Genomic DNA, 22738 nt, shown 5'->3' on the forward strand with positions numbered 1-22738 from the left:
GGCTCTGCACTCAGGAATTACTCCTGGCGGTGCTCAGGGGATTGGGGTGCCTGGGATTGAACCTAATTCAGCTGCGTGCAAGGCAAGCACCCTACCTGCTGTACTATCTCTCCAGTCCCAGAATTTATTTTTTATTTTTATTTTTTTGCTTTTTGGGTCACACCCGGCAATGCACAGGGGTTACTCCTGGTTCTACACTCAGCAATTACTCCTGGCGGTGCTCAGGGGACCATATGGGATGCTGGGATTCGAACCCGGGTCAGCCGTGTGCAAGGTAAACGCCCTACCCGCTGTGCTATCTCTCCAGCCCCTAGAATTTATTATTTTTTTTCTCTTTTTGTTCATACCCAGCGAGCTCAGGGGTTACTCCTGGCTTTGTACTCAGAAATTACTCCTGGCAGTGCTTGGGGACCCTATGGGATGCTGGGAAATCGAACCTGGGTCGGCCCTCCGCGCTGGATTATTGCTCCAGCCTGGTCCCAGAATTCCTAACTGCTAAACATTTCAATGTTCCAGGGAATGGTGTGTTTGGAGCAACGTTGTAGCCTTATAAGGATATGCTCACATGAGTTCAAATCCACACGTGCACAATCTTGGCAGTTCTGCAATCTTCTTCCCAGAAAGGAGTGTTACATACAAAGGCAAGTGTATAGCCCGTGGCCAGCACCCACCCTCTAAGGAGATACGCAAGCGCCACAGCCAAAAAGTGCGGCCCCTGGCGGGCATGTGTAGCACTACAGAGAACCTTCCTTCTCTGGCCTGCTCCACCGACTCTAACGTGTGAGAACCCAGCATGGAGAGTCTGGTACTGGCGCCTCCAAGCTCTCGTCATGCACCCTCGGCGAGCCCTAGCCGGTCACTGCAACAGCCAGAGCAACGAAGAGAAGCCCTGGCTTGCGGGTGCCGGCTGCGGGGGCTCCCTGACCATACCTGGGACTTCTCCACGGAGGCTGTGTGCTTGTCGCACATGGGGCTGATCTCCATGCCCCGCTCCCGCTCCCGGTCACCCTGCTGGAAGAACTCGGCCATGATCCGGTCGGTCCACTGGCGGTACAGTTCCAGCGGCTTGGTGGGGTTGCTGAGGTCAGCGCAGTGTACCATGTTCCGCAGTACCTGTGTAGGGTGGCCGTGTCAGAAGCTGGTGGCCCTGATCGGCCTGAGAATCTCAGACTTTCAGGGGCTAGAGTGATAGCACAATGGGTAGAGCGTTTGCCTTGTACGCAGCAGACCCGGGTTCGGTTCCTGGCATCCCATATGGTCCCCCAAGCACCAGGAGTAACCTCTGAGCATAGCAAAAAAGCAACAAACAAAAAAACAACAAAATTTCAGACTTCCTCACCTGCCGGCTTCAGGGTGAGGTAGGGCTGGGGGCAGAGGGGAAGGAGATGAGTGTACATTCATTTTTTTCTTGGCTTTTTTTGGGTCCTGGCGGTGCTCGGGGGACCATATGGGATGCTGGGAATCAAACCCGGGTTGGGTGTGTGCAAGGCAAATGCCCTACCCGCTGTGCTATCACTCCAGCCCGGGTGCGTTGATTTTTCTTTTTTTTTTTTTTTTCCTTTTTGGGTCACACCTGGCGATGCACAGGAGTTACTCCTGGCTCTGCACTCAGGAATTACCCCTGGCGGTGCTCAGGGGACCATATGGGATGCTGGGATTCGAACCCGGGTTGGCCGCGTGCAAGGCAAATGCCCTACCCACTGTGCTATGGCTCCAGCCCCGGGTGCGTTGATTTTTGAGAGCAAAGAAGGAATGGGAAGGAGCAGGGTTGGGAAAAGAAGGACGGCTGGAAGAGGAAGGTGGACAGCTAGAGCTGTAGCACACAGGTCGGGTTTGTCTTGCATAAAGCAAACCTGGCTTTGGCACCCCAATAATCCTGGCACGAGTGATCCCTGAGTGCAGAGCCAGGAGTCAGCCCTGAACATCGCTGGGTGTGCATCCCCCCAAAAAAAAGAAAGGGGAAGATGGGAGAGACATGTAAGTTGCACACCAGAGCAAAGGGAAGAGTACACCCCAAACCTGAAGGGGGAAAAGGAGGCACATGGGGAGCACCTGGATGCGGTCGGAATAGTTGTCTAGTAGAAGGACGCCTGAGCTGGTCACTTTCTTAGTTTCCACCATGGTCTTCAGGTCGGCTAGGAGGGTCATGTGCTTGGACATATCCGTGGCCAGCACCTACAGATAAGTGGGGGCGGGACACAGATGAAGGAAGCCTTGCCACCTTCCCTCGCTGAACTAAGCCACCGGCCTCTGAGGTTTGCATAACCTGTCCCCGCAGGGACCCAGAGGTCGCTCCTGGTCTCTGATCCTGGCCTCAACAGTGAGGTCTTGGAAAAGTGTCCCTTTTGCACAACCACCGAGCGCTGGCCACGCTCGCAAGCCCTCACCTGCCCTCCACCCACTTCAGACCCTGACCCCAATCCTTCCCCCTCAGGCCCCGCCCACCAGCCGTTCCCCGCTGTGGCTCCACCCCCAGTCAGGCCCCACCCTCCACCCAGCTCCAGGACCTCCCCTGTTTAGACCCTATCACCAGTCAGGCCCGCCCTCTGATAATTCTTCACCCCTCAGGCCCCGCCCCCAACTCTTCCTGGCTCGCCAGTCCTTCCCGCTCTGGCCCCGCCCCTTGCCAGGCGCTCCCTGTAAACATCCCTGCCCTCCAATCACCTGTCAGGTCCCGCCCACAAGCTCTTCCCGCCCTCCAATCAATCCTTCCCAGCTCCTCTAGAGGCCCGCCCTACACTCCGCTCCGGCCCCGCCCAGCACCACCTGGCAGGCCCGGCCCCACCCACCATGTCTATGACCATCTTGCGCAGACTCTGTCGCTGGCGCTTGCTGAGGTTCTGGAAGATATCGCAGTTGTCCTCCTGCAACAGCTTGAAGCCCACGGCCAGGTGGTGGTTCTCCAGCACCGACTCGTCGTTGTACATGAGCGCCAGCTCCGAGTCTGCGGCGGGATGCGGGGGGGGGAGGCGGGTGATGGTCAGGGATGGCACGGGCAGCCCCTTGCGCCCCGCCCCCGGGGGCACCCACTCACTGGTGTTAATGAGGAACTGGTTCGAGACTCCAGGGTGGTCGACGTCGTGGATGGCGGCCGCGAAGAGGGCAGCAAGAATCTCCAGGTCAGTGAACACGGCCTGGGGTCCGAGAGGAATCAGAGAATGAGGACCTGCAAGGGCCTGGCGGGCAGGTGTGCACCGTTGGCCAGAACCTGAAGTCAGTCTTGCCTGCACAAGCCCGTGTTCCCCCTCGAACACAGCCGAATTCCTTTCTTTCTCTGACCTCACGTCTTTCTAAGTAAATTTTGTTCAAGAGGAGCTGGAGCGATAGGACAGAGTGGAGAGCACTTGCTTAAAAACGGACATGGTCGCCCGGGTTCGATCCCAGGCATCCCATAGGGTCCCATGTGCACCACCATGAGTGATTTCTGAATGTAGAGCCAGGAGTAACCCCTGAGCATCGCCTGGTATGGCCCAAAGAGGGGGAAAAAAAGTTCAAGAAAAACTATCTTGCTTTGGGGGCTGGAGTGAGTGACCGACCCAAGTTTGATTTCTGCCCCCTGAGCACATGATCCTGGGTGTTACTATCCTGCTCTTTGTTCCCTCCTATATCTAGTGAGGTGAAGAGGGCGTGCAGTGGCAGGGGTGCGCCCATGGATGCTGGTGAGAAATGCTGAGGACCAGAGAAATAGTACAGTGGGTAGGCCACCTGCCTTCATGCAACCAATCCAGGTTCGATTCCCAGCAGCCCACAGGGTCTCCTGAGCCCGTCAAGAGTAGTTCATGAATACAAAGCCAGGTGCAACCCCTGAGCAGTGCTGGATGTGACCCCCAAAAATTTAAAAATTAGGGGGCCGGAGAGGCTGGAACGATAGCACAGTGGTTGGGCTTTCGCCTTTCACACGGCCAACCCGTGTTTGATTCCTCCGCCCCTCTTGGAGAGCCCGGCAAGCTACCGAGAGTATCCCGCCCGCCCAGCAGAGCCTGGCAAGCTACCCGTGGCATATTCGATATGCCAAAAACAGTAACAAGTTTCACAATGATCTCGTTAATGGTGCCCGCTTGAGCAAATCGATGAGCAACGGGATGAGAGTGACAGTGACAGACAGGGGGCCGGAGTGATAGCAAGGCGGGTACGGCATTTGCCTTGCATGCAGCTGATCTCGGTTCGATCCCGAACATCCCATAGGGTCTCCCGAGTACTACCAGGAGTAATTCCTGAGTGCAGAGCCAGGAGTAACCCCTGAGCATCGCTGGGTGTGACCCAAAAGCAAAAGTAAAATAATAAAAAATGGAAGTTGGGCGGGCTGGAGCGACAGCACAGCGGGTAGGGCGTTTGCCTTGTATGCGGCCAACCCGGGTTCGATTTCCAGCATCCCATATGGTCCTCTAAGCACTTCCAGGGGTGATTCCTGAGTGCAGAGCCAGGAGTAATCCCTGTGCACTGCCAGGTGTGACCCAAAAAGCAAAAAAAAAAAAAAAAAAAAAAAAAAGGAAGTGGGGTTTGGCGGACAAAGACAGATGCGCTCATCGGATTGGGAAATCCCTCCAGTCATTCCATGGTCCCTTCTGCACTGCAAGCACAGATCATCCCCTGAGCACGGAGACTAGAGCAACTCCTTCCTTACCCGCATTGTCCCAACCACCCCAAAAGAGTTCAAGAGATGGCTAGAGGGAGCTGGGTGGAGGCTGGAGGACATTAGGGTTAGGGAGAAAGGATGAGAGAGCACATGACAATGGCCGGAGCTTGGGAACACGGCACAGAGGGGGACCCGCGGGGATGGGCAGGGCTCACGTCCAGCGCGGGGGTGGCCAGCAGCACGTGGGTGGACTGGAGCACGTCGGCGGCGTGCAGGCTGTTGTGGTAGGCCACGTCCGCGTGGTAGTGCTCCTCCAGGGTGAGCATGTACGTGATCATGGTGTCGGCCGGGATGCGGAACTTCCTCAGCAGATCCCGCTCCTGTGGGAAGCGGGCAGGTCGAGTGGGTGACAGGCAGGGAGGGTGGGGGACCGTCCTGCGGGACCCCACTCCCTGGGCCTGACCCCACCTGGAAGATGGTATACATGATGCAGCAAAGCGAGTGGCCGCCGGCGTAATCAGAGACACAGAAGATATTCAGGCCCCACTTGTTGAGGTTCTCCAGTTCCTGGGAAGGAGGGAGGGGTGCAGGGGGCCCAGGTCAGGGGTCTCAAGGCCCAGGGGTCCCGAGATGCCTCCCCCCAGCTCTGCATGGGTTCCTCAGCGTGGTGGAATTCTCTGCCCAGGAGACTCAGCCATGCCCAGCGGTGGAGCCCAGTACCACCGGCCCACCCCTGTACTTCTGGGGACAGCCTTGGTACCCAGCAAAAAACATTTGCCCCCAAGCAAAAACATTTTGGGGTGCATGGGGGAGGGAGCTCCTGGGCTTGAGGTCCCCCAGAAGGGCCGAGAAAGAACCCAGTGGGTAGGTGCTGTTGGGGTTCAATCATCGTCCTCTTGGCTACGTCCCACCCAAGGACTGGGGTTTGGAGGCCCCCCAGTCAGTGAGACTGAGGGACAAAAGTGCCACCAGCTCAAGGCAAGTAGGGAGGTGCCCTGAATGGGGCGGAGCCCACTCGCCCTGGGCTGGCCTGGGCACACCCCCCAGCCCCACTGGCTCCTGGACCCCCTTTCTCCAGTAGACTCCACCCACTTGGGCCAGAAGCTCCTCCTGGTCGGTTTTCACCCCGAAGCGGGGGATGCTGAGGTCATTCAAGCTGCTGGTGTGCAAGAGTTTCTTCACCCCCGTGATCTGGGACATGGGCTGAAATTGGGGCCCCGAGGGCAGGGGGTGCTGGGCCAGTCGCGGCCTCAGGGCTGACTTCTCCCGGTCCTTGGTGCAGGGCGGTGGGGGGATCTCCACTTCGTTCTGCTTGTCTGCAGCAGAGAGGTGGAGCAAGGTCACCCGCCGCCCCCCCCTTTGCGTCCCTTGTCTCGAGCCCCACCCCAACCCCAACCCCTCCTGGTCCTGCCCTGTGGGCCCCGCAACCTGCAGGCCACCTTACCCAGGAGGGCCGAGGAGCCCTTCTGCGAGTCAGCCTGGGGGGAACCCCCGGGAAGGAAACAGCAGGGGAGGCAACAGTGCTGGGAGGTGGACTGCTGGACAGGGCACCCGGGGGCTGCCTCCGCGCTGGGTTCTGGTCCCAGGACAATGGCCACGTGGGACGGGGGGCTGGCATGGTTGCTCAATAAGTGGGCTGAGGATGCGAGATGGAGCCTCTGCCCCCCCTGCACGGCCTGGGCGCCTTGTCGGTCGGAATAAGCCCGCACGTCCACCTTCTCCGGTGGATTAATTTTGCCGGTGGTGCTGGACAGTGCGGGGGGCAGGGAGGGAAGGGTGGCCTCCGGCTCCATGGCCCCCCCACCCCACCCCGTTGACAGCAACTGCAGGGGGGCCAGCCCCTGGAGTCTTATTCCTGAGCTTTCTAGGGCTTCCAGAGCCCAGCCAGGACCTCCCATTGTGACCTGAGGGGGGCCCCCCACATTTCGAGACCGGACCCAATAGGGGTCATTTGCATGCTCTGCCTTCATTGGCTGGAGCTCAGAACGCGGCTAACCACGCCCCCTGTGGGCGGGGACTTTTGAAACTGATTTGGGAGGAGCTAGCTGCAAAGATGGGCGGTGTTAGTTTGCGTATTTATTTTTTAATTTTTGGATTTTGGCCCACACCTCGTTGTGCTCGGGGTGTACTCCAGACTTTGCGCTCAGGGAGCATTCCTGTAGGAACTTACGGGGACCCTATCAGATGCTGGGAATCGAATCTGTGGCAGATAATACAGCAGAGCAATGCGTGCACCAGTGTGATCGCGCCAGACTCCCAGTATCTAAACTTTAACAGGGAATTATACTAAGAAATTCATGGTAGTATATTGGTTTGGAGGATTTTGTCAAGTTTGGGGGCTTATTATCGTTTCTTTAAAAGTTGAAAACCCTTACTGGGTTGGGCCATTTTGAGTTTGCGGTCCTTCTGAATTTTCTGAAGGAAACCCTAATTTTGAGATTCCACTGGATGTCATTTCTGTCCGGTCTGGGAAGTAGTTCATTTCTTTTAGAATTTAAAGGGAGGGAGCTGGAGCTGGAGAGATAGGACAGTGGGTAGATGCTTGCCTTGCACACAGCCAACCCAGGTCCAATGCCCAGCATCCCGTACGGTCTGCCCCAGGCACCGCCAGGAGTGATCCGGGAGCATCCGCCAGATGTGGCTCCCCAAACCAAACCAAACCCACAAAATAAACTTCTTGAGAGGGCCTGAGCCACACCTGCAGTGCGTGGGGGTCGCACACAGGAGTGCCCAGAGGATTGAAATGAGGTGCCCCTATGCAAAGCTGCGCTCCAGTTCTCTGAACCACACCCCAGTTCCTGGGATCCCTTTTTTTCACGTTTAATGAGTCCCTTTGACGGTTGGGGATTTTGTGGGGGTGTTGACTTTTGAGAACCCCACTGGGATTTCCCTGGAGATTCTTTGGAGAAGCCTACGCAGTGGGTCCGCAGTCCAGGTAATGCCTTGCCTGTGTGAGGTCCTAGTCCAATCCTGCTTCCGCACAAAGCAAATGCACGGGTTCTAAAGAACTTGGGGTCCCGCAGAGTTTGTGGGGTGACGGGGGTATGTAGGCTCTGAGCTTCAGGGAGTGAAGACTCGGGCTCCTTCTGACGAAGTTGGGCAACAAACTGCAGGCATGTGGGCACCCTCCCCCTGGCGCTGCCCCCCCCCCCCCACTCACCCAGAAATGTGGTGGAAATGAACTCGGAAACTTGGTTTCCAGACCGGCTCATCTCTGAGAGATGGGTGAGCTCACGATTCAGCATCCTCTTGAACTACAGGGAAAGAGGGAAGGAAGAGTGAGAAGTTCACAGCTGGATGTGGGGTGCCAACTTCCCGAAAGAAGCTTCTGAAGACCCCCAGGAGACCCCGTTCCGGCTTCCTTAGCCCTCAGAGCACCAGTGGGGAAGCTGGAGGGGAGGGGCCAGCCCCTCCTCTCCTACCTCAGGGCAGAGAGGAAGCCCAGGGTCTGCAGGGGGTCAGGCCTCAGAGCCCCCTCCCTGTCTGAGGAGAGCAATTTCCTTCCCCATAGGCCACCCCCCACCACCAGGAGCCGTAGAGGCACCTGTGGAAGGGAGGGGCGCTGTCCTAACCACCAGCCAATGGGATGTCAGGAGATGCTGTCGCCATGGAGACGGGAGTCTCCTTAGCAACTCCAGCTCCAACCAGCAGCTGAGCTGGGAGAAGGGGGGCAGACTGCCGGCCCCTTAACCCTTGCATTCCCAGAGTCCCCCCAGCCCAGGCTTTCACAGATGCAGACCCCATTCCTGGGAGGGAGGGGGTCTCGGCCCTTGGCCCAGTTTGGCAGGAGGGAATGCAGTAGCCGAACTCTGGGTGAAAAGAAGGTTAGGTGGGGGCTGGGGAGAAGCACACACTGAGGAAACACTCATTCAGTTACCCAGGGGAGGGAGGGTCCTGATAGCCCCCTTGCTCCACACCACCTCAGAGAAGTGGACAGATAAACGGAGCATCCCCCAACCAGGCTGGGGGGGCCTCTCTGGGGTCCCCCTCATTCGCTTCCCACATGCATCTGCCATGACATTGTGCATGGAGGAGAAAGGGCATTGGGTCCCCGCCCCCAAGCTCAGCCACAGCACCCCCAAAGCAAAAGCAGGCTGTCCAGACAGGCTGGAGAGACAGTGGGCAGGAAGGGGGCCTGTGCACCCCCCTCCAGCGGAACAGAAAAGCCCTGTGTGCATGTGGGCATACGGGAAGAGCCCCTCAAGGACCCCATGGCCTCCCCAGCCTCCGCCAGCTGTACCACCCTGCATGGACAAACCAAGGGGCGTCTGCCTTATGTCACCAGCACTTGGGGTCAGGTACCCAGGAAAAAGCACGCAGCTCCAGGCTCCCCAACAGGGCCAGGTACACAACTGCATAGTCGGGGCCACATGGTCGCAGCCAGGGTGACCCCAAGTAGCAGAAGCTTAAATGCAGACATGCAGACACACACGCATGCATACACTGAGGTTCATACCCAGCCAGGGAGCCCCCAGCCCTGGGCCACACACACACACACACACACACACACACGTACACGCGCACACACACACACATACACACACGCGCGCGTGCACGCAGTCACAAGGCTTCATCTCTGGACCACGTACCCCACACCAGCCCCAAGGGGGAGGGCGCCAGCGAGGGGAGGTTGGGCTCGCCCCACCCCATCTCCTACCTGATCCCACCAGCCCCCCAGCCAGGGCTTGGAGCACGTCTCGCAGAAGAAATCCACCAAGGGCATCTTGAAGCCTTAGCCCCCAAGCTTGGGGCAGCTGAGCACAGAGCCTGGGCTGGGGGCAGGGGGTGCCCCCTGGGGAGGTAGGGGTGGGGGAGGGCAAGGGGCCCCGGCAGGTGGGCAGCGGGGGAGCCGCGGAGGGGCCTGGGCCGGCCCAGCTGGGCTGGGGGCTCCCTTCCCCTCCGCGCTCCCGGAGCCAGCCCTGGTTACATCGTCTGCGTCTGCCCGCCCCTGGCCCTGCTGGGCCCCGGCTCAGCAGCAGCTGGAGGCGGCCGGGGGACCCTGCCCATGGAGGGGAGGGCAGGGTGAGGGTCCCAGCAGCGCCTCTAGGGAGGCTCTGGCATCTGCCTGAGAGCTGAGAGCCCTCACTGCAGTACTGGGAGCTGCACGACGTCAGGTGGTGGTGGGGGGGGCGTTAAAGGGGCCTGAGCCAGCCGCTCTCCAGGTGTAGCTGCCAGGGACTCGGCGAGGCACCCTCCCTTGTCCCCTCCGCAGAACCCTGAGAGCAGCAGGCTACAGACGCACCCCAAAAACCACTCTCCAAGGACACCAAGCCCCGGGACTTGTGCTGGACACACGGTTTTGGGGGTGACACCTGCCACATCCACAGTCACTACTCTGATATTCAAAACATTTGGAACTACTAGTTGTGTATAGACATAAAAGGCTTTTGGACTCATGTTTTTTTTTAACTTTATATTTTTCAGTTTTGGGGGGTACTCAGGGGTTACTCCTGTCTCTGCACTCAGGAATTGGGGGACCCTATGAGATGCTGGGGATCAGACTTGAATCAGCTGTGTGCCAGGCAAGCTCCTTCCCTGCTGTCCTATCGCTCCAGCCATAGGGGACCAAAATGCGAGTCCCATATGCCACACACACACAGACGCACATCACATTCTCAGATACTCCAGCCCCCCAGGTACACAGTCACCAGGCGTCACCTATTCCCAGAGACACCCCCCATACTCCCCCTCCCCTGCTTGCCAAGGTGCCCCCTACGGGGCCTTGGTTCCAGGCACCCTGCTGTGCTGAACCCCACATAATCACCGAAACACACCCACAAATTCTTGTCAGCCCAGGGACACACCAGTCAACCAATCGATATAGACACTCATTCATTCATTCACCCATTCAACACCAGCGCCTACCAAAAGATCCAGGGCTTTACCCCGCCCCTGGACCGGCCACACCCACACTAACCCCGCCCCTCGTCAGTCAGACCACGCCCACACACGACTCCGCCCCGTGAGGCTCCACCCCACCTGGCCACAACAGACACGCCCCTGCTCCTCTGGCCCCGCCCAAGGGCGGGTCCCCAGGTTGGTCGCATCCAATGATGGCCCTACTCTGCAGCTGATCCCGCCTCCAGGGCCCGCTCACCTTGTGCGAGGCCATCTCGCTCACGGAGCGGTAGGTCTGCATGGTCTCCAGCTGTTCCAGACACCAGTCCAGCTCCTCCAGCGTCTCCCGGGCCAGCTGCTGGCACGTTTCCTCTGGAGAAGGGGCAGCGGGGCACTGAGTGCAGGGGCCGGCCGGCGGACCCTCAGAACCCCTCCGAGGAAGGGGGGTGCAGGGAAAGGGGTGGGGGAGCCACCCTGGGTGTTGGACCCCCCACCTCCGCATGGGGCAAGCGAGAGGGGCCTCGTCCTCCCCTCGCTGGGCGTAGCCTACCTGACAGTGTGGCCTTGCAGACGGGGGTTGGACCGCCCAGCGGGGACCGCCTGCAAAGAAAGGGGCTCCCACATCAGCCTGGGCACCCCCCATTCCTGTTCTCCCCCTCTCTGTCAACAATGCCAGTTTTCCTTTTTCTGCCCGGTCACCGAGGGAAACGAGGCTCAAATTGGTGAAAGACACTCATTACCATCACAGGTCTGGTACAAGGTGAGAGGCCTGAGCTGGGAGCCTTGGGGTCTCTGCCCTGTGCCCACCCCTTGCCCCCTCCCTTCCTCCCTCCCTCCTTGAATCTTCTAAGAAGGAACCCCCCACTCCCAAAGGGACTTTCGGGCTTCACCAACACCAGGGCCCTAAAAAAGCTATTTAATAAGCACATACTATGTGACTGGCAAAGTTCTAGCAACTTTATGCCTTTCCTTTTTTTGGTTCTGCTTTTGTATGGGGGTCACACCTGCTCTTGGAAGTGCGATGCTGGGAATCAAATAGGGGTCGGCTGCATACAGTTAAGCACCTTACCCACGGCACTATCTGTCTGGCCATGCTAGCGTATCTGTGTCTGAACTCTCGCCACTGTGTAAAGGAGGGTATTCGCCCAGAAGTTGCTATGAGGGCCAGGAATGACTCCTGGGCTGGGCTACTTCCCCTGATCATGTGCCCAGATTCATCTATTTCCATAAAAGTCTCTGCATCTCAGGCCTTCCAGTTTTCATGATTACTGGCTCCAAGGTAGCAGGGGCCTGAATAAAGGCTCAGAGAGGTCAAGAGCCTTCCTGAAGCCACATAGCAAGGGCAGGTGTGTGTGGGGGGGGTGGGGGGCAGTTGTCACTTACTTGTTGCTGGGGAGGGGGACATTGGTCAGGAGGGAGAAATTGCTGCGGACGCTCCGGAGACTGGCCAGCACCTAGGATGGGGAGCGGCCGTGAGGGATGGGGGGGGCTTGGAGCCCCTTCCGTCTTTGGGAGAGGGGGTCTCACCTGGGCGAATGGAGTCACGATGAGGTCCTCAGCATGTCTGCAAACAGTGACGGGTGTGGGTCAGGGGTCTCTGCGCCAGGACCCCCACGGGGCAGGGTGGGGGGCAGAGGGGCTGGGAGAGCAGAGAGGTGGCTGTCCAGGGTGGCCACTGTAGGACAGGGCTGGGTATATTTTAGTTTGGGGGGCCACCCCTGGTGGTGCTTGGGGCTTGCTTCTGGCTCTGCGCTCAGGGAACCCTATAGGGTGCCGGGGATTGAACCCGGGTCAGCCCCATGTCAGGTAACCCTCCTGCCCGCTGTCCCCTCTCCAGCCCGCTAGAGTGGGGCCAAGAGGGGCTGAAGGCAGGCAGAAGGGTGCTCTGGGAGCTCAGAGGGAACCACCATGATTTGGGGGAACAGGGAAAGGAGGGGAGGGGGTGCACCAGTTTAGTCTGGACAGCTCCGGGGGGTGGGGTCCCGGGGCAGGGGCGGGTGGGGTGCTCACGCCTCGCTGGCGACCGACGAGTTCCGGGACATGGTCTTGGGGGACATGTCGTAGTCGCTGTCGGAGCGGTAGAGGAAGGACTCCCGGCGCTGGCTGGCGGCCGCCCCCGCGTGCAGCACCAGGCCCGGGCTGGCCTGCGAGTCCAGGGGACTGCGGGCGGGCGAGCACGCGGGTCCATTCTCTGCCTCAAAGCTGCAGGTGGAAAGTGGGGGGATGGTCAGGGGGGAGGGCAGCCAGAGAATTCCCTGGCGGAGGCGGGGTGTGTGGGCACGCAGGGAGGGCAGTGAGAGAGGCACCCCTAAAAGACAGGGAGTGCGGGGCTCGGCCTCCGAGTTCCTTTGCTATCCAGAGCCTCTGTCGGGGCCTTGGGGAGAGGCTGGGTGGTGCAAGTCCGAAATGACATGGTAGCCCACCACCAAACAGGCTCACCCCGCAGCAGTGCACAGCCCCCACGGAGATGCAGGATCCGCCTCATTCTGTCTCCCCTTGCCCCATGCCCACATCTATGGGGAAATAGTAGCTGCTCTCTTGGGGGTCTGGCCCCCAACATCTCTGGCAGCCCCTCGCCTGTTCCCGCCATCGCCACCAGAGGGCGCGCCAGGGCACCTGCGTCCACCTGCCTTTATTTTTTTATTTTATTTTTTTTGGCTTTTTGGGTCACACCCGGCGATGCACAGGGGTTACTCCTGGCTCTGCACTCAGGAATTACCCCTGGTAGTGCTCAGGGGACCATATGGGATGCTGGGAATAGAACCCGGGTCGGCCGCATGCAAGCCAAACGCCCTACCCGCTGTGCTATCACTCCAGTCCCCGTCCACCTGCCTTTAGCGTTAGGCATTTCCACAGCCAATGAATGAACAGGCTCCGAGGTCTGGCAGGACCTGTCCCTCCCCAAAACCCGCTATCGCCGCCCAGCCACACTGGCCTGCACATTGAGCTCAGTCTAGCCCTCCAAGCCGTCTTTCAGGCCCCTTCCTTTTTATTTAGGGGGGGGTAAATTACATATATTTAGTTTTGGGGCCACACCCTGCAGTGCTCAGGGCTGACTCCTGGCTCTGTGCTCAGGGTTCACTACTGGCGGGGGTCACGGGGCCCTCTGGGGTGTTAGAGATAAAACCTGGGTCAGCTGCGTGCAAAGCCGGCACCTGACCCTTGAGTTATATTCTATATCTTGATAACATATTTATGTATATATGTACATATACAAATACATGCAGGCTGGGACGATAGCACAGTGGATAGGGCGTTTGCCTTGCACATGGCCAACCCGAGTTCAATTCCTCCGTCCCTCTCAGAGAGCCCGGCAAGCTACTGAGAATATCCCGCCCGCACAGCAGAGCCTGGCAAGCTCCCCGTGGCGTATTTGATAGGCCAAAAACAGTAACAAGTCTCACAATGGAGACGTTACTGGTGTCAGCTTGAGCAAATCAATGAGCAATGGGATGACAATGACAGTGATACAGTGATAAATATACACATAAATATATATTATTGATCATTATATTATTCTATAACATAAACGTTATATAAACATAAACTTTTTTTTTTTTTTGCTTTTTGGGTCACACCTGGTGATGCACCGGGGTTACTCCTGAGTCTGCACTCAGGAATTACTCCTGGCGGTGCTCAGGGGACCATATGGGATGCTGGGAATCAAACCCGGGTTGGCCACGTGCAAGGCAAACGCCCTACCCACTGTGCTATTGCTCCAGCCCCAACATGAATATTCTTATAAAATATATTATATAACATATCTCCTATAGAACATATAGTATATTTATATACAATGTATTTATATATACACATATTTACATACAATTATGTTCATACATAATTATATATATATTTTTGGTTTGGGTCCATACCTGGCAGTGCTTAGGGCAGATTCCTGGTGGGCTCAGGGGACCATAGGGGATGCTGGGGCTCAAACCTGGGTTGGCCACACGCAAAGCAAGTGCCCCGGCACTGAAGAACCCTCCAGCCCCCAAGAATACTTCAGTCGGTCACTGGAGCCATTTCCAGCAGCCCGGCCACCGGAAGTTCAACCTCTGCCAAGTGTGTTGGCCTCCTGGGGTCAGTATGCTGGGGGGAGCCAGCAGGACCCTCACCCGCGGGAACGTGCAGACCTCCAGGGACCAGCAAGGTAGACGGAAACCAGCTGGAATGGGCTCCCCCAGTGAAGGATAGTGTTCTGGAGGGGACAGCCATGGATGTTAGCACCACGACTGGATGTGCCAGCCGGACTAGTCAGCAGCAGTGTGGACAGAGAGGACTGAGGGACTGCGGGATTTGAACATCTTCTGGGGGTGGAGCTGAGCAGGACGATGTCCCAGGGAGGGAGATAAATTAAGAATTATTTTATAGGGGCTGGAGCAATAGCACAGCGGGTAGGGCGTTTGCCTTGCACGCCGCCGACCCAGGTTCGATTCCCAGCATCCCATATGGTCCCGTGAGCACCGCCAGGGGTGATTCCTGAGCGCATGAGCCAGGAGTAACCCCCTGTGCATCGCCGGGTGTGACCCAAAAGGCAAAAAAAAAAAAGATTTTATAGGAACTGGAGCAATAGCACAGCGGGTAGGGCCTTGCACCCGGCCAACCTAGGTTGTATTCCCAGCATCCCATGTGTTCCCCTGAGCACTGCCAGGAGTGATTTCTGAGTGCATGAGCCAGGAGTAAACCCTGAGCATCACCGGGTGTGACCCAAAAAAAACGAAAAAAGAAAGAAAAAAAGAAAGAAAGGATCAGGGCAGGTGCTTTGCATGTGATAGCCCCAAGCATGGTCCCCAACACCACGTGACCCTGCCCTCCCAGCCACACACGCCAAAATTGAGTGGCCTCGAAAAACAAAATCTCAAAACAATAGTAGAAAAGTTCAGAGGTTCCTAGCCGCCAACCAGAGACTGGAAATGTCATTTTTGTCCTTAGGGAAATGCAAATGAGCACCAAGAATGCTGAGGATTTCACACCTCCACCAGGAAACACAATAAACAGACACTTCCGGGCAGGTTGCTATGGGCTTTAAAGAAACTGAACCGGGGCTGGAGTCAGAGCACAGCAGGGAGAGCGTCTGCCGTGCACACAGCTCACCCGGCTTTGACCCCCGCCCTGGCATCCCACAAAGTCCCCCGTGCACCATGTACCATCAGAACTAATCCCTGCAGAGCCAGTAGTAACTCCATCAGTGTGTGACCCAAAAAAATAAAAAAATAAAAAAATAAACTGAAACTGCAGGCTGGAGCCTTAGGACAACAGGGCAGGCTCTGGCTCTTGCTTGTGGCAGACCCGGGTTCGATCTCCGGCACCCTATAGAGTCCAGAGTCCCACCAGGTCTGAGCTCAAAGCACAGAGCCAGGAATAAACCCTGAGCCACCACTGGCTGCAGCCACAAACAACAAAGGAAGTTAAGCAGCGCCGGGAGGCTGTGGAGAGAGCCTGGTACTCGAGCCAGTGTGTGAAGGGGGTTGTCTTTGGAAACAGCTGGGCTGCTCCCCGCACAAGGACAGTTGTACCCCTAGGCCAGCCCCCCCACCCGACTGACAGCGGGACTCACCCACACACCTGCACAACCCCAGAAAGAAAAGCCAAGAAAAGAAATGTCCACTTATTTATTTTTGTCTGGGGGGGAGGTCACACCCGGAGATGCTATGCTGAGGGCTGACTCTTGGCTCTGCACCGGGACTCACTCCTGGTGGCAGCAGCTCAGGGGACCCTAGAGATGCTGAGGATGTAACCTGGGGTGAGGGGGCTGAGGTGATTATACAGTGGGTTGAGCATTGGCCTTGTATCTGGCCGACCCGGCTTCGATCCCCGGCATCCCCTATGGTCCCCAAGTGCTGCCAGAACTAATTCCTGAGTACAGAGCCAGGAGGAACCCCTGAGCATCGCCGTGTTGGCTGCATGAGGGAAATGCCCCTCCTGCTATACTATCACTCCGGCCCCAGGAATGTCCATTTATTGAGCACCTTCTGTATACCGAAGGCTCCAGGCCAGAAACAATACCCAGTGGGGCCAAAGAGACAGCAGAGTAGGGAGGGCATTTGCCTGGCACGTGGCCGACCTGAGTTCTATCCCCGGCCCCTCACGGGGTCCGCTGAGCCCTGCCAGGACTAAGTTCTGAGCCCTGAGCACTGCCATGTGTAGCCCCAAAGCCAAATGTAAGAAATAAATCAAACACTCGCGAGATACTTATGAGACATGTTCAGGGTTGGAGAGACATTCAGGGGTTCCGGCACTCGCCTCACACGCAGCTGGTCCCCCTGAGCCCACCAGGAGTGAGCCCTGAGCACTGCCCGCGGTGCCCCCCACCAACGCACACGCCCTCAGTAACTCAGCACACACAGAGCACCCGCTAATGCCCTCCCCAGTCACGGGGCTGGGTTCCTGCTCCACGGGGGAACTGAGGCACAGCAGAGTACGGAAGGGCCGGATCCTGCCTTCCAAAAAATCCCGGTGGGGTTTCTGGGAGGGTTTTGGTTTGTCTTGTTTGGGGGCGGGGCTCAGGGATCACTCCCAGCGGTGCTCGGGGGACCCTATGGGATGCTGGAGATCAAACCCAGATGGACTGTGTGCAAGGCCAGCGCCCTCCTGGCGATAATGTCCTTCCGGCCACCCCTCCCCCCCAGCTGGGTTTTCTGGCTGGGCCCCTATCCCTCTGGGAGGCAGAGGGGCATGATTCTGTACCGAGGAGCCCAGCTCACCCCAATCACCCGATCGCCCTTGCAGGGGACCCAGAGGGACCCAAGGGGCAAGGCAGCGGGTTCCGGGTCGGGTGCACGTCAGCAGGAGCCTGGGGGCCCAGCTGGGAAGGGGAGGGCCCCTGGGGGGCCTCTGTTTGTGCTTCTAGGAGCCACAGTCCCAGGGGCTCTGTGAGGGGCGGGGAACAGAGCGGAGAGGCGGCAGGGGAGGTGGGGGGCAGGTTCCAGCCCCCTCCTGCAGAGTTGCACGAGGGCACGCAGGCGCATCACCCCTGGCTGCCCTGGGGGGCTGAGCCCAGCTGTGCCCCCCAAGGACCCCAAGCCACAATGCAGAGCCAAGGGCCTTCCTGGGCGGCACCCCGCTGCCGGGTGGTCCCAGGGGGTGAAGCTGCTGCTACGGCCCCCCGCCCGGGACCCTGGCCCGTCCACCTGGGCTCCTGAAACACCAAATTGGGCTCCTGAGGTTGCCAGGGAACCCAGGGGCTGACAGAGGCCTCGGGGATCTGTGACAGGGGCCTAGGGGAAACTAACATGGTGGACGGACAGGCGGGGGGCGGGCATGGGGGTACGGTGGGGGGCACGGGAGCCATGCCTGGGGGCCAGAGTTCACCGCCTGGACACTGCAGCACCGCACACACGCACCCTGCTAGCCAGAGCAGCCAGCAGCCACCCGGCTCCGTGCGGGGACCCCTCACCCACGGGTGGGCGGTGTCCCGCGAGGCCTGGTGACCCCCGGGCACCCTGCCCTGTGCCACCTGACGCGCGGGGGGACGGGTGCCAGGAGTCTTGTGGCATTTGTTTCTGAAGGTCACTCTGCAGTTGTGGGCAGGCGCCAGTGCCAGGTGATACTGCCGGCGGGGCTGCCTGGGGCGGGTGTCGGGAGAAGGGGCTGGTGTTTCCTCAGCAGGGGAGGGGGGCCCCCTCTGGTGCAGCTGTGGGGGAGAAGCACAGCAGAGGGGGGAGGAGTGGCTGGCCTGTGGCCTCGGACAATGGTCACTCGGGGGCGGGGCCCGCAGGCTCCTGAGTGGGGAGGGACGATGGGCTGTGAATCTGGTCGGCACGTGCTGTGTAGACAGGGGCAGTGTGTCATGTGTGTCATGGTCTGCCCCCTCCCCAGGGCCGCATCAGCTGTTGGCTTCTCTGTGCGCCCCCAGCCTGACAGGAAACCCACACTTGGCACCAGGTGGCCCCAATGCCCGCTGTGTGGTGTGGTCAGTTCTGGAGCCCCCAGATTCCTGCCAAATCTAAATACCAAACCTTTCCCCAACCCCCACCCCCACGCCCGCCTGAGGGAGCCTCCCCTCCCCACCCCCACCCCGTTTTTCACCCAGGCAGGGACTGGTGGGGGTGGAAAGCTGGAGGCCGGGCAGAGCAGGGCCCGCGGGGTTGGCACCTAGCCGGTGGCCTGGGAATGGAGCCCAGGTGACGCTAGATACTCATACTTGTTGCCAGGCTGAACGCCAGAAGTCCAGGTTTAGGGGTGCAAAGAGGGGGGAAGGGATCCCATCCTGCATAGGCAGGAAGGGGCTCCCCGCAGCAGCACTCATTTTGGAGGTTACCACCTCCAGGAAGCCCTCAGCAGCACCCAGAAAGATAGGGGCAAAGAAGGACATCGGGCAGACCCTGGAAAATGCTTTGGGGACTCCACCAAGGCCACCTGTCCGCCCATCTCTGTCTTTTACACACACACACACACACACACACACAGAGATTTGGTGTAGCCGCAGCCCTCGGTGACCAAGAGGGGTGCTGGCCACGGGCCACCCACCTGACAGATTTCCCGGGAGAACGCCAGCAGATGTCCACATCGCTGAAGGAGAAGTGGCACCGCGGCTCCGGGGCCGTGGCGGGCAGCGCCAGGGCGGGGGGCCGGGGCCGGGCGCGGGGCACGGCGTTGGGGCGCATGGGTGCCAAGCGCCTTCGGGGCGCGCCTGGGGCCGCCGGCACGGCCTTGTGGCCCGCAGCGGTCCTGGCTCGAGTGTGCGGCCGCCGCAGGCGCCGCCTCCACCCCGCCCTCCCGGCGACCCCCCCAGGGACGTCCCAGGGCGCTCGGGCGTCCCCGCGTCCGTTGTGCCCGCGCCGCGCGCGACGGAACTCGGCGCGCGCCTCCCGCCCGAGCCCCCCATGCCACCGCGCGCCCGGGGAATTGGGGCCCCGTTGCGTGCACCCCGACCCGGGAGCCTCGCTCCCTCCGGGTCCGGATCCGCCCCTGGCTCGGGCCCCGCCTCCGCCTCGCCCTCCCTCTTGACGTCGAGCTGAGCCGGCGAGGAACCCTGGGGACAGCGCTGGCCGCTCCGGCGGGGCGCAGGGTCCGGTAAAAACCCAGGGGAAGGGGGAAGGCGGCGCCAGAGGGGGGATCGGGCAGGAAGGGAGCGGACCGGAGAGAAATAAAAGTGAAGAGCCCGGGGGAGACACTGATTCCGCCCCCCCGCCACGCCGCCGGGCACCCAGAGGCGCGACCTCTCCTCCGCTTCTCCTCCCTCCCCTCATGCCCATGGGCTCCCCGGACCCCGCAGGACGCCTATCTCCACATGGGGATCCGAGGGCTCGAATAATCTAAAGAAGCGAGCGCAGGGGCTGGAGAGAGTACCGCAGGGAGGGCGCTTGCCTTGCACCAGGAGACCCAGGTTCGATCCCTGGCACTCATGGGGTCCCCACACACACACCGTCAGTAATGATCCCTGAGCGCGATCCTAGAGTAACCCCTGAGCATGACCGGGTGTGCCCCCCAAACAAAACAAAACAAAACCACCCTCACACATATATAATTAAATTAAAAATAAAGTGTGCAGAGGGGAGGCGCAGCGGGGATGCCCTCCCGGCTCTGGGGAGCCACCCCCGCGCCAGCGCGTGCCCGACGCCCCGGCTGCTGCCAACTTTCGCGTCCCCATGAACTGCCACGGTGAACCCAGGCCGGATGTGGCGTGCAGGCGCCAGACACCCGGGCTCCCCGTGCCAGGCAGGGTCCACCATGTGCCCTGGACGCCAGGGCCAGCGGGCACCCGACACCCACCGCCGCCCCAGGTCGTGGCAGAGCCCCGCGTCCCCTCCGTCCCCGGCTCCATTTCACAGCCCCCCAGGACTGGATGGCTCACGGGGCCGGGGAAGAAGCGCCCCTGGGTGCTGCTCCGGGTCCTCTTCCCCCCCCCGCCCCCTCCCCCTGTCCGCCCGCACGTCTGCGCAGGAAGCGGCTGCCGGGGCGCTTATTTGGCGCCGACTGCATGCACGATCAGACGTCTCCAGGGCAACCCCGGCGGGCAGCGATGATTTGGATCGCGGCCCCCGACGGAAGAGGAAAGCGGGGCCGCGCGGAGGCGAGCCCCGGGGCGGGGGGGGGGGGGCGGTGCGGGCGCCCGGACCCCGCGCCCGCAACCCCGGCGCGCCCGCACTTACCCGGGCCCCGCGGGGCGGCCGCCGTCGTGGCAGCAGCGGAGCAGCCGGAGGCGCCGGCGGAGCGTCGGGCTGGCGAAGAAGACGGGCGAGGCGGGCGGCGACGCGGGGCGGCGGGGCGCGCGCGGCCAGGGGGGCTCGGGCAGGAACGCCTCGTCCTCGGCCGGCGGCCGCTCGGGGATGCTGCCCAGGCCGCGGGGCCGCGCCATGGCCGCGGGGGGCGCGGGGCAGCTGCACCCCCGCGGCCCGCCCGCCCGCCGCACCCCGCCCGGCGCCTCGGCCCTTCCGGCTTCGCGCTGGGGCCGCCCCCGGGGCGGGGCGGGCCTGGGGCGCCCGCAAGGCCGCAGCGGGGACACCCGGACACCCCAGGGCCGGCCCCGCCCCGCCGCGGGAGCTCGGACGTCCCCGCGGTCACCACCACCCCCCCGGACGTGCCTCCCGCAGCCCGAGTCCATGGGGCCTCTCACTAACCGCTGGTGGTGTGCAGACGGTCCTCAGACCTCAACTGTCCCCAGCATCCTTCAGACGGTCACCCGCTGTCGCCGAGACTTCCGCAGGGACCCCCAAATGCCTGGCTTCCCCTCACAAAACCCCCTTCCGATTGCACCCCCAGATACCGCTGGTGCTGACAACCCATGAGAAATCCACTCAGACCCCGGAACCACCGGGTATGGCCCTGCAGAGGTTCCTAACTGCCCTCAGTGCCCCATCCACCCTGAGCCAGGAGACCTGCAGAGCACCCCGAAATCCTCCACTGCCACAGAGCCTTATCTGGAGGTGACACGAGCACCCCCAAGCCCTCAGGCCCCCTCCAGGCCCCAGCAATGCTTCTCCAGTTACTCAGATAGCCCCAAACCCCAAGTTTCTCCATGGCGTCCCTGGGGTGCCCCCACCTACTCCTGGTGCCTTCAGACTCAGGGGTATCCCCAAAGTCAGGAGATGCAACACCAACCCTGGGGTGCACCCTGGGCCCCAGACACCTGCACTCCCCAGGGATACTGGAGGCCACCGCCCCGGGCGCCCGGGCTGTGTCTTTTTGGGGGGTGGAGGACTCCCCAGTGCTCAGGTCTTATTCCTGACAGGGCCTGCTGAGCCGTGCGTTGCTGGGCATCAGACATAGGTCCTGTTGTACTATGGCTCGGACCCCTGAGGATTTCGAGTGCTCAGGGCTGACTCCCGGCTCTGCACAAGGGAATCACCCCTGACAGTGCTCAGGGGACCATATGGGATGCTGGGATTTGAACCCGGGTCTGCTGCATGCAAGGCAAATGTCCTACCCGCTGTGCTATCACTCCAGCCCCATGTCTCATAATTTTTAAGGACCCCAGAAGCCCCCAGATCCCCAGGGCTCCCCAACGAGCCCTTGTTGGGGCCGACCTCGGATGGTGCCCAGGCTGATGCCTGGCTCAGGGATCACTGCCTATGGGACTCAGGGACCAGATGTGGTGTTGGGGATCAAACCCGGGTTGTCACGTGCAAGGCACGCGCCTCTCCACTGTGCACTGCCCCAGCCCCTCAGTGGACTCTATGAGGCTCCGAGTTTCAGAGTCCCCAGCGCTCATCAGGTGCTCCCCAAGAACCAGACCTCAGGCCTCACGCTACGGGGATCACCACTGAAGGTGCCCCCTGAGCAGCACTGGCCTTGGGCCTTCCCACAGAACCCCGGAACCACGACAGGTCCAGAATGAATGGCCGACAGTCACCCCAAAATGAAACAGTGAAATAAAAGCAGCGGCTCTCCACCTCCAGCCCGAGGGCGGCTTGGGAAACCTTCCTCATAGTCCGGGGGCCTACGTGCAGTGGGGCCCAGGGTGCTCCTGGTGGTCCTAGGACCACAGGGGTCCCCAAGGAAAGCGAGTGCTCCAGCCGCTTTGAGCCTTCTCCCTGGTCTGAACACACTTTCAACCTACAGCCCGCTGGGGCTGGAGCGATAGTGCAGCAGGGAGGGCGTTTGCCTTGCACGCGGCCGACCCAGGTTCGATTCCCAGCATCCCATATGGTTCCCTGAGCACTGCCAGGAGTAACTCCTGAGTCCAGAGCCAGGAGTAACTCCTGAGCATCGCTGGGTGTGACTCAAATAGCAAAGAAAAAAAAAAGTTAGCAACTACAGGATGCTGATTTCTGTTATTATTATCATTTTTGCTTTTTTTTTTTTTTTTGCTTTTTGGGTCACACCCAACAGTGAACAGTGGTTACTCATTATTCCTGGCGGTGCTGGGGGACCATATGG

General features: G+C 60.2%; 1 protein-coding gene across 6 annotated transcripts in view; it reads right to left on the reverse strand.

Annotated features, from left to right (window-relative positions):
- The window catches only part of PDE4A (phosphodiesterase 4A), a 44936-nt gene that overhangs the window by 3312 nt on the left and 18886 nt on the right, over positions 1-22738 (reverse strand). For 4 of the 6 annotated variants that reach the window (XM_055126397.1, XM_055126396.1, XM_055126394.1 and 1 more), the window contains 13 exons: positions 12425-12616; positions 11942-11978; positions 11798-11868; positions 10965-11014; positions 10674-10786; positions 7737-7830; positions 5669-5892; positions 5045-5143; positions 4792-4956; positions 3035-3134; positions 2790-2944; positions 2053-2175; positions 931-1113 (listed from right to left, as the gene is read on the reverse strand). In XM_055126397.1, the coding sequence (XP_054982372.1) occupies positions 931-1113; positions 2053-2175; positions 2790-2944; positions 3035-3134; positions 4792-4956; positions 5045-5143; positions 5669-5892; positions 7737-7830; positions 10674-10786; positions 10965-11014; positions 11798-11868; positions 11942-11978; positions 12425-12616 (1606 nt within the window). Of the gene's footprint in view, positions 1-930; positions 1114-2052; positions 2176-2789; positions 2945-3034; positions 3135-4791; positions 4957-5044; positions 5144-5668; positions 5893-7736; positions 7831-9233; positions 9660-10673; positions 10787-10964; positions 11015-11797; positions 11869-11941; positions 11979-12424; positions 12617-18886; positions 19039-22738 lie in introns of those variants that run through there. The other 2 variants (XM_004616772.3, XM_055126398.1) reach the window with 2 other exon arrangements.

Source organism: Sorex araneus, chromosome 2, assembly GCF_027595985.1.
Source record: "Sorex araneus isolate mSorAra2 chromosome 2, mSorAra2.pri, whole genome shotgun sequence".
NCBI lineage: Eukaryota > Metazoa > Chordata > Mammalia > Eulipotyphla > Soricidae > Sorex > Sorex araneus.